The sequence below is a fragment of the Microcaecilia unicolor genome, chromosome 3 (genome assembly GCF_901765095.1).
Source record: "Microcaecilia unicolor chromosome 3, aMicUni1.1, whole genome shotgun sequence".
NCBI classification, from domain to species: Eukaryota; Metazoa; Chordata; class Amphibia; order Gymnophiona; family Siphonopidae; genus Microcaecilia; species Microcaecilia unicolor.
The window spans coordinates 232,791,135-232,804,732 of NC_044033.1; the positions used below are offsets into that span (position 1 = coordinate 232,791,135).

Here is a 13,598-nt window from a genome sequence, read left to right on the forward strand (position 1 = left end):
GGTAGCTGTATAGATTACAAAACTTGGTGGAAACATATAGGGTGGATGGTTGGACTAGGAACCTGTACGCTCAAGTACCCAGGATAGTGCAGAACCAGAGAGGAAGACCATATGTTGGTTAAAAAAAGCTTTTTTACCTTGAAGGGAATGTCTACAAGTCCAGACTGTTCATTGAATTCTGGAGAAGAACCAGTCAGAAGCCCAACAGGTAAAAGCTGAAATATTACAAAGCTATCAAGCTTCTATGTTTGGCAAGTGGGGATATTAATCAAATGGGCCAATTTTTCTTTACCTGCTATTATCTATCAGGCTATCAAGGAGTCTCCAGGATGGGGGTTTAGAAGAACTTAAAAAAATTAAAATCAATTATAGGCCATTAAATAGTACCATTGTAGATGACGGCAGAGAAAGACCTGCATGGTCCATCTAGTCTGCTCAACAAGATAAACTCATATGTGATACTTTTTGTGTATACCTGACCTTGATTTGTATCTGCCATTTTCAAGGCACAGACTGTAGAAGTCTGCCCAGCACTAGCCCCACCTCCCAACCACTAGCCCCGCCTCCCCCCACCGGCTCTGCCACCCAATCTCCACTAAGCTTCTGAGGATCCATTCCTTCTGAACAAGATTCCTTTATGTTTATCCCATACATATCAATGCAATCCTAAACCACAACTGCTCAGAACTAGAAGGGAATGGCACTGAATGGATAACTCTGTACAAGTACCTGTGCATTATACATTTCCTCAATGGGATGTTGAACAAGTGACCTTTTGAATTACGCAGCTTGGTGGTTCCTACTTTCTTATGAGGTCAAGTAGTTAGAATTCTAATAGGTCTGGATTCATAGACCATGCCAGTGATTTTTTTTAAGTTCTGCAAACCCACCCAGCAGTTTTCAGCTAAAGGTTTATAAATTATGGGTTTCTCGTTTTCTACAGCCCACAAAAGAAGTTGGTAGGAAGCAGTAAGGACAGAAAGAAAGATTGGGGGAAACCAGTGATAGTAGGAAAGATGAAATTATGAGATAGAAGTAATTAAGAGAAGGATAACACCACTACATGCTACTACCCTCTATATCACCTTTGTTTCTGATTTAGATAAAACACTTATTTTGAAATCTTATTTTAAGATAAGATTTAATATTTTTTTGAACAGACACTGCAAATATTTATGAATATAGCTACAACCACATTTGCTTCTTCGGCTAAAAGAGTAGGACCCTGGCACTGGTTTGAAGTTCTTGTGCAAGTGACTAAGTTTCAAGAAAACAATCATGATTTATTGAACCTACACAGCAGGAAAACCTTTTGGCACATAGGAATGCTCAATTGTATTCATAATTAGAGGACATCAGTAGGGTTAGTTAGAAGGGCTAGGTTTTTTCCCTTTTTTTTTTGCAAATAAGCAGTACAGGAGTTAAGTCTTTTTTCTTTTGATTCTTATTTCTATCTAATTATGTTATTTATTAATTTTATTATTTATTTAGATTTTGCTCACACCTTTTTCAGTAGTAGCTCAAGGTGAATTACATTCAAGTACACTGGATATTTCTCTGTCCCAGGAGGGCTCACAATCTAAGTCTGTACCTGAGGCAATGAAGGGTTAAGTGACTTGCCCAAGATCAGAAGGAGCAGCAGCGGGATTTGAACTGGCCACCTCTGGATTGCAAGACCGGTGCTCTAACCACTAGGCCACTCCTCCAGTTCACTTCACATGTTTATTATTGCTTAATATACTACCCTCAATGCTAGGCAAAGCAAACCAGTCAACAATACTATAAAGAAATGGTTGAAAGGAACTCCATTTTAAAACAGGATAGAGAGAAGAAGGGGAATAAGTGGACAAAAATGAGTTAGATACATCAAAGAGTTACACAAACACAAATGAACACCACTGAAGGGAATAATCCTGGGCTCATGCAAGGGGTGTTTAGCATGATAGAATACCTCTCCACAAACTGGTAGTGACAACTTGCAAAGCCAAAAAAGGGGACAATAAGTCTAGGCTACTATATGGTCACAACTATACTTGCTCTTAAATTAGCTCTATTAGGTTGAAGTACATATTCTGAGATACATGTAACAAGGACATTCAACAAACCTCTGAAATAATCTGCACTTCGTAGGAGATAACTTTAAAGTGTGGCACACCAATCTCCTGAAAACCATCATTCTTGCAGTGTAGGAGAAAGAATGGTGAGATCAGTGGTGTGCTGGAGCCGGCTCACACCGGCTCGCAAGAACCGGTTGTTAAATTTTGCTCCGACTTGCGAGCTGGTTGTTACTATGTGTGAGCCGGCTCTCCTCCCTCCCTCCGGATCCGGTCCCTCACCTGAGTCTCCTTGTCCATCGAATTCTTCGGGGCAGGCAGTCTTGCCTGCCCGCTGCTGGCACTGACCCTCCCTCGCTGCCAGTTCGCTCTTTAAAAATGGCCACCGAGACTTCCAGAGATGGCCTCGTGAGACTTCTGCTGAAGTCTTGGAGGCCGTCCTTGTAAGTCTCGGTGGCCATTATGAATAGCGATCTGGCAGCGGGGGAGAGTCAGTGCCGGCAGCGGTCATGCCCCAAAGAATTCGATGAACAACTCGGGAGGGGGTGGCAGGGGAGAGAAGGGAGTCAGTCGCTGGACATGGGTGGCTGGAGGGGGGACAGGGGAGAGAAGGGAGTCGCTGGACATGGATGGCTGGAGGGGGAGGAGGGGGCAAGGGAGAGAAGGGAGTCGCTGGGCATGGGTGGCTGGAGGGGGGGCAGGGGAGAGAAGGGAGTCGCTGGACATGGGTGGCTGGAGGAGGAGGAGGGGGGCAAGAGAGGGAAGGGAGTTGCTGGGCATGGGTGGCTGGAGGGGGGGCAGGGGAGAGAGGTCAATTGCTGGGTATGGGTGGTTGGAGGGGGGGCAGGGGAGAGAAGGGAGTCGCTGGGCATGAGTGGATGGAGGGCAGGGCAGGGGGAGAGAAGGGTCGCTGGACATGGGTGGATGGAGGGCAGGGGAGAGGAGGGGAGAGAGAAGAAATGCTGGACATGGATGGAGGGAAGAGTGAGGAAGGAGTTGAGATGAGGGAAAAGGAAGAGAGGAGAAAAACTGCACATGGATGAAGAAAATAGACAGAAGCTGGATCCACTGGACAGTCAAGTCTGCGGAGGACCAGAAATGAAGAAGAAAGGAGGAAAGGAAAGAAATAAATGGAAAAGAAGCCCTGGAAACGGAGTTAACAGGACAGATAGCAGCAGAATTGCATACTGGGCCAGCATGATCAGAAAAACAGTCACCAGACAACAAAGGTAGAAAAAAATCATTTTATTTTCATTATAGTGTTTGGAATATGTTAGTGGTTAGGGTGGTGGACTTTGGTCCTGGGGAACTGAGGAACTGAGTTCGATTCCCACTTCAGGCACAGGCAGCTCCCTGTGACTCTGGGCAAGTCACTTAACCCTCCATTGCCCCATGTAAGCCGCATTGAGCCTGCCATGAGTGGGAAAGTGCGGGGTACAAATGTAACAAAACAAAAAAAAAATCAGGTGCTCAACATTAAAAGTTTATATTTATTTACTTATTTATGGCATTTTATTGCACATTAAACATGAATTAGGTTGGAACCTGGGATCATTTAATTTTTTTTCCTGGAGTAATGCATTGCCCCCCCCCCCCAGGCTCTCTCCCCGGCTATAGCCAGCTCTGCAATTTGGGGGGGGGGGGGGGGGTGCGCAGAGGGGGACCAGGGGGGGCACAGAGGGGGCCATGGAGAGAGCCTGTTGTTAAACATTTACCAGCACACCACTGCCATACAGGTCTTTATCTGCCGTCATTTACTATGTTACTATGTAATTATTGAATATGCTGCGAGCTCCTCACTAGTCAAAAACCTCTGATAGGGTAATGAACTATGTCTCAAAATGGAAGAGGCATGGTTGGAGGAAGCACCCCTGATGCCAATGCACTCTGCTGCAGTATGCCTGCCAACTGCTTCTGGAACAAGGCCCAGATGCGCTCATCATGCTCATTGAGGACTGACACCAGGAAAGGCTGGGGTGTCGATTCAGAGACAGGCTGCTGAACTGCCAATGTCAGCTCAGGTACCATGTCCCGGCTGCATGAAGACCCCAATGTCAGTACCTCCTCGAGTGCTCCTCCTGGTGCCGATGCTTCTCAGGGACTGGATCTCTCAGTGCCCTGGCACTATGTGTTGAAAGCGATCGATGCTTGTGCTTCTTGGCCTTCACCCGATGCCTAGCATCAACATCCATCAGTGTCTGGTCCGATGCTGATCAGTCCTGGGGGCCCTGCACAGCGGATGGCATTAAGGCAACTGGGACTGATGAACCCAATGTTGGTGCAAGCACTAACACTGATGTCGACGTCAATATTTTGGACCTGGATCCAAAAATTTGAGCTTCTCTGGGCAGCCGGGGCTATGTTCTGGCCTTAAACACTGGAGACACCAGGAATGGGTGTCAGTTCCAGAGATGGTCTGATTGCACCGAGCACAGCGCCTGAAGCCACTGGAGACCTCTGATAACATGGAAGGAAAAACAGCCATGGGGAAGGAACAAAATAGCTCAAAAAGCAGCAATGCACCAGACATTGTGAAGAGCCAACAGCAGCATATTCTCTCCTCACAGCAGATGAAGAGATACTAATGGTCCTGTGCTCTCGCAGCGGGCGGGAAGGCACTGGCACATGTGCAGTGAGATGCTGTTGCGTGCTTTTAAAGCTGTAATATGCTGTGAAAGCGTTCTGCACGACATGGATGATGTCACCCACATGTGAGAATAACGTGGCCTGCTTGTCCTCAGAGAACACAGTATTACTATTAGGTGAAAAGGGATTGAGTAAGACGACCCTAATTTTGGAGGAGTATCAGGGAGCCACTCTTTATTTTACAAAGGGATCGGGGAATGTGAAGAGTAAGGGGCTATGTACTTGATTTTACTAAGCGATTGGGGAGTTATGTTTGTTCAACACACTGGCCCATTTACCCTGTTTTTGGGCTCATATGTAGCGAGCCAAATCTCCCACAGGAAAGTTAACTTTCCATGGCTAACACAGCTTACAAGATTTAAATACAGGCAGAATTATCCACTTTGCATACTAATGAGCTAATTTGCATATATGTACATGCTTCAGAGTTCATTATTCAACACTGAAGGAGTTGAGAGGGAAGAGGCTGTAAGATCACTATGGCTGATGATAGAGGAAGTATTGGTCAGAAACAGATACTGCATGTGCTGAAAAAAACGTATTTTAAGTTGAGGTTGGACCAACATTTCCATCCATATATAGTTGTACACTCTATGGTCGGAAGCACATTACATTGTTGAAAAGTGTCGTATGTGAGGGGAACTGGTAAGGAAGATAGTCACTACACTACTGACAGGGATTAAGAAAATAGGAAAATGCTAAGCAGAGTCCTGATTTCCCTTCTCTCCCCATAAATATGGTTTTGGATAACCGAATATCATTTGTGGTGAGTGACTTATGTAATTTATTTCTGTTATTGTTTCTCTGTTTCTATATAGACACTTTAAATTGTCATAATAAATAAAGAGAAATTTGACTATGGCACCAAAAGAGAAAGATTTATCTTCATTGTGTCATTACATCTTTAGAATGTTTTTGATCTTTAGGTCAATTACTGCATTATGCTCTTGTAGTGCAGATGTTGCCTTGAACTTGATTGAAATTCTCTTCAGACACTGATCAGACAATTATAATCAGCACAGCAAGATGTTAGAACTGATGGACTGCATGTTAGTTGTATATATGCTTTCATGATTCTTTTTTTTTTATTTGTAATTCAGGCTCCTTACCTATTTGCCATTCACTTTAAAGGATAGCGTAAGGAGATTATCTTTGCCTATGAAAAGCATTTTGTTTTGGTGCACTGATATTTTCATTTGGGAATGATGCTCTTGAGGTCAGGGAAGGCCCTAGAAGTTTTAGATATCTCTCACTCCTTTTTCAGTTGTAGCTCAAGGTAAGTTGCATTCAGTTACAATAGGTATTTTCCTGTCTCCGGAGGGCTTACAATTTGTACCCGAGGCACTGGAGGGTTAAGTAGCGTGCGCAAAATCACAATGAGCGACAGTACAATTTGAACTAGTCTTCTCTGGTTCTCAGTCTGCTGTTCTAACCATTAAGCTACTTCTTCACTCCATGTCTAGAGCAGCAGACTTTGGAGGGTTTGGTAATGCAGCACCAGTAAAGCTGGAAAGAATACAGAATGGTGGCAGGCTTTTAGGCACCCATGCATGCAAGCTCAAAGCCTGCTATGTCCCATCCCCTTCCACTCCAACAGGAAGCTTGTATCACAGATGCTGGACTAAAAAGGCCATGTGCACATACAGTGATCAAAGGCCTACATAAGTACATAAGTAGTGCCATACTGGGAAAGACCAAAGGTCCATCTAGCCCAGCATCCTGTCACCGACAGTGGCCAATCCAGGTCAAGGGCACCTGGCACGCTCCCCAAACGTAAAAACATTCCAGACAAGTTATACCTAAAAATGCGGAATTTTTCCAAGTCCATTTAATAGCGGTCTATGGACTTGTCCTTTAGGAATCTATCTAACCCCTTTTTAAACTCCGTCAAGCTAACCGCCCGTACCACGTTCTCCGGCAACGAATTCCAGAGTCTAATTACACGTTGGGTGAAGAAAAATTTTCTCCGATTCGTTTTAAATTTACCACACTGTAGCTTCAACTCATGCCCTCTAGTCCTAGTATTTTTGGATAGCGTGAACAGTCGCTTCACATCCACCCGATCCATTCCACTCATTATTTTATACACTTCTATCATATCTCCCCTCAGCCGTCTCTTCTCCAAGCTGAAAAGCCCTAGCCTTCTCAGCCTCTTAGTTTTGCTGAGTTGGCTCTAGTGAAGCCGGGGGGGGGGGGGGGGGGGGGAGCAGACGGAGATATTTGGCATTTTGGGGCGGGAGGGGCAGAAGGAAAGGGAATGCTGAACATGAGGCAAAGGGGTCGGGAAGGGGAGATTCTAGACTTCAGGAAGAGGGGGGAAGGGGCATGGCTGAAGTTTAACCTAGGGCATTAGAGACCCCTTGCACTGCCCTGCTTAGGCTTTCAGTGGCATTCACTTCATCATTAACTAGGAGAGATCCCACTATAGATCTTTGAACTTAGTAAGACTATTTTCCTTGGTGTGTGTGTATATATATATCTAAGGTGTTGTTGAGCTGTGACATGTTCAGAAAACAAGATTACTGAGCACACAGCATCTGAGGAGTGGGATACTGAAGCAGATTACTTGCAAACTTTCTATTCGCTGTTGTGCTTCTTTACTGGCAGGATGTTAGCATTCTCTTCTTACATTCCTTTGTTCACAACTGAAAACTAATCCCTTCTGCTTCACACAGCTATGTACCTTTAAAAGCTGAATGTCTGAGAAGGTTTCCACTTGCAGAGTAAGAAGTTCTCAATTCAACCATTTCTTCTTTATGTTTGTACATACATACAAATAATGATTGTATCAGATATCTGACTTATTCCTTTGCACACATGTTTAGAAAATGGAGAAAGTCAGAGCCCTAAACCTTACCTTGTAATTTATGGCAAAAGTGGCCATCTGCATAGCCATAGACATAATGTACACTGTACTATTCACCAAGCTGGGCTCAAATTCTTTATATAAATCCACAAATTCTTCTTTCCTGAGAATAAAGTCAAGAAATGTCTGGTCAGAAAGCAAAGCACTCTTCAAAAGCTCCCTCCCACAACTTTCATAAGAGACCATCATGTATAGCTTCCTTTAAGTTCTATATTTTTTCCTGTAAAATACTGTTTGCTATTAAGAGTTATTTCCAATGGTGTTCTTAGGAAGCTGTTAACTTGCCCCTTGAAGTCCTTCCCTAAATCCAGCTAAAAGTATGTGCAGTATGGAAGCTTGAATTTACTTTTAGCCAAACTGAGTGGGGCCAATTTATCAATGACTTTGAAAACTGCCTCCCTGCCTCACATGTTGAAGCATGCCATAACAATGCAATTAGTTAAGAAAACTGAAAATCCTACAATATGATAAAAATGCACTTAGAATGCAAACCGTTTTGATGGGCTTTTACTTTGAAAAGTAGTTAAGCAAGTTTTACATATAATTAAACAAAAAATATAGTCTTCTTAAAAACTAGCCCTCAACTTCCTTCTCATTTCCTAAACTGTTATTGCAACATAAACTTCTTGCTTTCCCAGTCTGTCTTTCCTGAACTCGACTCCCTACAGGGAGAACAAGATACATTTGGGGAGCCTGTATAAGGAGAAAAAGGTTATTATTGCTGCTAGAAGAGTTAGAAGGAAGCATTGTGAAACGCAGAGATGCCAGAGCAGAGGCTACAGTTACCAAAATGAGGACTGGATTACAGCTTTGGTTACACAGTAAAGGAGGAAGGGATAGATCTTGGCTGTGATATGAAGAAGTGCATAATAGCAGATATGAAAAGAAAAACAATCTGAGGTTCAAAAAGAAGAAAACAGGTGAGAGATGAGGGCTTTAAAGCAACACTAGTGTAGCCATTTTCAACAGAACTCTTATGTGGATGTAACCAACAAAATGGAAGAATAATGAAAATCCAAGGGATACATTATTGTCTAGTTTAAGCAAGAATTGTCTACATTGCAAAATGAGCTGTTTCAATACCAGGAATTGCCACAGGGAGAGAGTATGCATGCACTATAGGGTGCAAAATACCTGGAACGGCTAGGGCTAGGATACTGCAGTTGTGATAAACTAGGAAACAGCAGTGGTAAGAAGCTGAAGACAGACAGAACTTATGAACTGTTGGACCAGCAAGGGTATCTCTTCAGTACCTCCTTTTATTTTGATCTCAATTTTAGGACACTACTGAAAGTATGCCTATCTCACTCAAGTTCAGTGGATAACTATTTTCAGACTTCTTCATAGATTAGTGATCTTCATAGCTCTACTGCAGATCTCCTAGAGTCATAGGTTCAATCCCCACTGGTACTGATAAAATATCCCCCTCACTGACCCCTCCCTGGGCCTTAGGGTCTTATTTTTCTGGGTGCTTTCTGTGAAACCCGCAGGGATGGGAGAAGTCATTGCGGGGTTCCCATGAAAGTGTATTCCAAACCTTTGGTGATGGCAAAACAAAGCTTGGAATACACTGAGAGAGGCTACTGGAGCACTTGAGGCTTAGAACTGTGGTTTTTATGTTTCAACACTTTATTGACGACATTCAGTACAGAAATCTCCGCCTGCGTTCCAAATATCCAGTAATACAATCCAAACCAGATAAACAAATAAACAGTGTACTACTAACTGTCATCAAGATTTTCATATTATCTCCCTCCCACCCTCCCTCATTGCATAAATTCAATCATCTTTATTCACACAATCAATGATCACCAGCAGATATCATTTGCCATGACAAACATTAGCCATTGCCCGTTATCGTGTATTGCCTGATGATCTGGAGTATGAACTCCTTATTGTGCAATTCCTACACTAGCTAGCACTATTCACAAAGATGACCTACTGCCATATCTACTACCCCCCCCCTTCCACTCTCTCCTGCCCCCTACTCCCCTCCCCCCATCCCCCCCTCCCTAAACTGAGCATCACAGGCATTCAATCACAGTCTTGTCTGAACATGTGCTTGGATTTAAGAGTCTATTTTTTGCTTTGGGTTGTAGGGTATCCCAAAATTTCGCCCTGATTTTCTCCAGGTTCTTTCCCTCCCTTGAGGATAAATCTGTAACTCCACACCTCTCCAATCTCAGAAGTTCGATCATCTGTGTCCTCCAGACTCCAAGAGAAGGAGCCTCGCTCTCACGCCAGTGCAGCAGGATGACCTTTTTTCCAATCACTACCACTCTGTGCAAAAATGGAGTAAGTCCCGGAAGGACGGGCTTTGTGCATTTATATATCCCAAAGAGTAGCAATGGTTGTCTCTGTATTGTACCACATCCCCAACAGCGCTTAACTTCAGCCAGTATGTTGGACCAAAACTGCACGACCTTGGGGCAAAGCCAAAACATATGTCCAAGTCCTGCGAGAGAATGGCCACATCTGGGGCAAGCCCCAGTACTACCAAATCCTGCTTTAAATGCCCTTGCTGGTGAGATTTACAGCCTCAGCACAAACTTGTATTGAATCTCCCAATAACGGGTATAGACAAAGGTGCGCTGTGAGGAGGATACAAAGGACTGCAGCACCTCCTCCGACACCTCCACTGCCAAATCCGCTGCCCAAACCTTCGCTCTACCACAGTAATCAATGTCTTCTGTCGTATCCTGAAGAAATCTGTGATGGAATCTCAGGGGCACTGCATTCTGGGCCCCTAATGTCAATGTGGTGTTCAAAGTGTCTTGTACGCCCTCACTCAGATTAATCCACCCCAGCGCTGTCATATAATGTTGAATCTGTAAGTATGCAAAATGATCAGTCCCTGGCAGACTAAATTCCTGTTGCAGTTCCAAGAAGGGCCACGCCCTTCCATCATCCGTAAGTAGTTGATACAGATAACAAATCCCTTCACCGATGAGGATCCCTCAGGAAAATCCGGATTATGATGTAATGGCAAAAAGGGTGTCACTGTCCATTTGAAACAGTGCCTTTTGCAAAGCCATTTCCAAGCTGCCCTTGCCGATAGAACCAAAGGATTATTCCCCAATCTAGACACTATACCCCTGCCTGATGCATGTGTAGGAGTATTTGCTGTGATCTCACCCACCCGGTGTGCACATGAGAGCACCTTTACAGCCAACATGGACGCTGCAACCTTTCACCTATATGTCTGACTACCAACTGTGCAGAAGTCAGCATTTCAGCTTGTAATAGATTTACTGAAGCCTGCACCACCTCCAAGGTCACTCTGTATCGGGGGAGAATGCATGTCCCTGAGAGAGAGAGAGCTTACGAGATAAGACGGACAATGGAAGCTTCATACAGATGCTGGGAGTACATGGTGGGATTATTTCTGATTGGCTCCCAGAAAACTGATGGGTCGGAGAAGCGGGAACAGAAGGAGAAGAAAGTTAGTTGGCGGAAAGAACGGAAGGAGAGAAAGAACAGAAGAAAAGAAGAGAGAGGACTTGCATTTCTGCAAGCACCTGATTTACCTGAGAGACTTACTGATAATACCTGGCAAAGCTTTTCCCCAGGTTACAGCTGTCGACAGGATCTATACTGAGTCTGTATCATCTGTTGCTGAGCAAGACAAGTGCATCACCTAAGCTCGTGGGACCTTGCTGAGACATTCAGCTGAGGTATCGGAAGGAACCTGATCTGGTGACCGGAACGGTGAGATCATAGCTTACTTCCTTCAAGCTGGGTTAGATAATTGGTCTGTGCTCGGACCCCTCAGATGTGTGACGTCAGGATTTATGATCTCTACTCGCTGTTAGCCTAGTATAAGATTTGTGTGGTAATCATTAGGATCTTGGTATTGTGTTTATCTGTCATTACAGATTAGCCAATAGGATAATCATAGTTATTCTCTATATTTTTGGTATCATTGTGCATGCAATCAGGAATTGCTGATGCTATAAGCTGATAAGGATTTTTCTATATTTTTGTATATAACACTGTATAAATAAACTAATATATTCCATTGGTCTGTCCGTTATTTTCCATGTAGCTAATGTCGGGCGGAGGCCACACCCCCTAGACATAAGCGAGTACGTATGTAGGAATTGGCCTCTTACAAAAACTATATAACCACCTACAAATTGGGGGCGTTCGTCCGGGACAGTTGGTGCAAGAATAGCAGAAGTTAAAACTTTTCTGGGTCTTTTCAGAAAGCTGGTTTAATCTTCTGTTTCTCTTTGCACGATCTGCAGTTCCACCTAGCTGACGGCAGACCTTTGTTTATACAGCTGTGTTTTATTGCTGTAATTGGTTGACAGATTTATTACTCTGAGCTCCAAAAGAGAAATAAAGGTTTCGCTAACTCTCTGTCAGGAAGGAAAATAGGGTGTGTTTAGTCTTTAACATGGCGACCGGCACGGTTGGCACATTGCCTGAAATGCTTCTAAGTGAACAGGAGAAGGGCGTGCTGAAAATATTACTGCCACTCTCTCATAGTAAGACGAAACCAGCACCTCCTACAGTAGAGTCTGTACGTGCTTTATTTAGTAGCAGTTCACCGAATAGCTCAGAAGTATATGCTACGGTTTTAAATACAATTATAAAAGAGAAACAGCATTTGTCACAATGGATGCTTTGTGAACTGGGCGTGTCTCTTTTGGCAGTTAAAGACTCTTTGATGAATGAGATAAGAGAGGTATCTGTACCTCTAACAGATCGCATAGCGGATTTGCAGTTAGATTTGTCCCAGACTAGGGAAACTGTCCAGGAGCGAGACAGCGAGTTAGCTGCATTACGAGTTGATTTAGAGACTGCCAAATCTGCTTTAGCAGGGACCAATGTAAGCCCCGCCCCACCTCACTCCTCTGAAGAGATGTGTACGGAGTGCCAGACACTGGATGATAAGTGTAAAACTTTGCAGTGTGACCTATCTGATTGTGAAGCACGTAATTACACATTAAAGCAAGAAATTGCCCAGTACCTCGTGTCTTTTGATTCGTTGCAAGAGAAATTTTCTCGTTTGACTGGTGCTTTACACCACCAGACTAGGGAAACAGATAAGTTGCAGACATTATATCGGGAGCTAAAACAGGTCTCAGAAGGTGTTCAGAGTGAGTTGCGCAGGGAGCTAGTGACCACTCAAGAAGAATCTGTGTCTGTGTTTCAAGATTGGCACGCGGCCAAGCTAGAGTTGGCTGAGTTAAAAGAGAAGCAGGAAACAGTCTCACTGCAATTACAATGTACAGTGAAGGACAGAGATTCATTGTCTAAAGCATTAGATGAGTGCACTGTAAAGATTTCCACAATGCAGCAAGAGCTTACGCACATGGCGCAGGAAGAAGTACAGTATACCTTAGAGTTCCCCGACAGTTTTGCTGCGGGTCACCCAAGCCCAGCTCCCGAAATGAACCGTTACGTGAGCCGGGAGGGACCCGAGTTAAACACACCCATTGGGGGAATGGCTTCGGCTCTTTCCCGCCCCTCTGTACGATCCAGCCCCATAGTGGCTGGTGACCGAAGCAGCAGACCCGAGACAGTGACACACCCATTGGGAGCACGGGATCAGGGACGGCCTGCTGAAATCATCAGCTCACTTGGTCAGGTGCCTAGCTCAGGGTTTCAGCCTTCGGCAGATCCACCCAGTTTTAGCAATACACCTGCCCCGAGGTTCTCTACACCTGGTAGTGATCAGCGGCATGTCAGGCCGGAACCCAAGAAAGGAATGTCTATGGAGAGGCAAGCATATATTATAAAGATGCTACGCACCGTAATAGCGCCTTTTAAAGAGTCTGCCTCGGTATCCATAGAAACCCATCTTAAGGCAGTGCATGAACTCCTGCAGACCATGCACGTCTCTTCTGAGGATGACATCAGAGCCCTCCTCAAATGGACCTTTAGCACCGAGTGCCATGAAGTTCTAGATTTGATCATGTCCGATAACCCCGATTTACGGGCAGTGGAGCAAGCCTTAGCGAAGCGCTACGGTCTCTTTGCCAACTCTCTTGAAGCTAAGCGTGCAGCGTATACTATTAGTTGTA

The 13,598-nt window shown here is 44.4% G+C and overlaps 1 protein-coding gene across 1 annotated transcript in view; it reads right to left on the minus strand.

Moving 5' to 3' along the window:
• The window catches only part of ATP13A1 (ATPase 13A1), a 343,318-nt gene that overhangs the window by 21,105 nt on the left and 308,615 nt on the right, over nt 1–13,598 (minus strand). Inside the window, exon 24 of the mRNA XM_030197562.1 lies at nt 7,558–7,669. Coding sequence (XP_030053422.1) covers nt 7,558–7,669 — 112 coding nt within the window. The remainder of the gene's footprint in view (nt 1–7,557; nt 7,670–13,598) is intronic.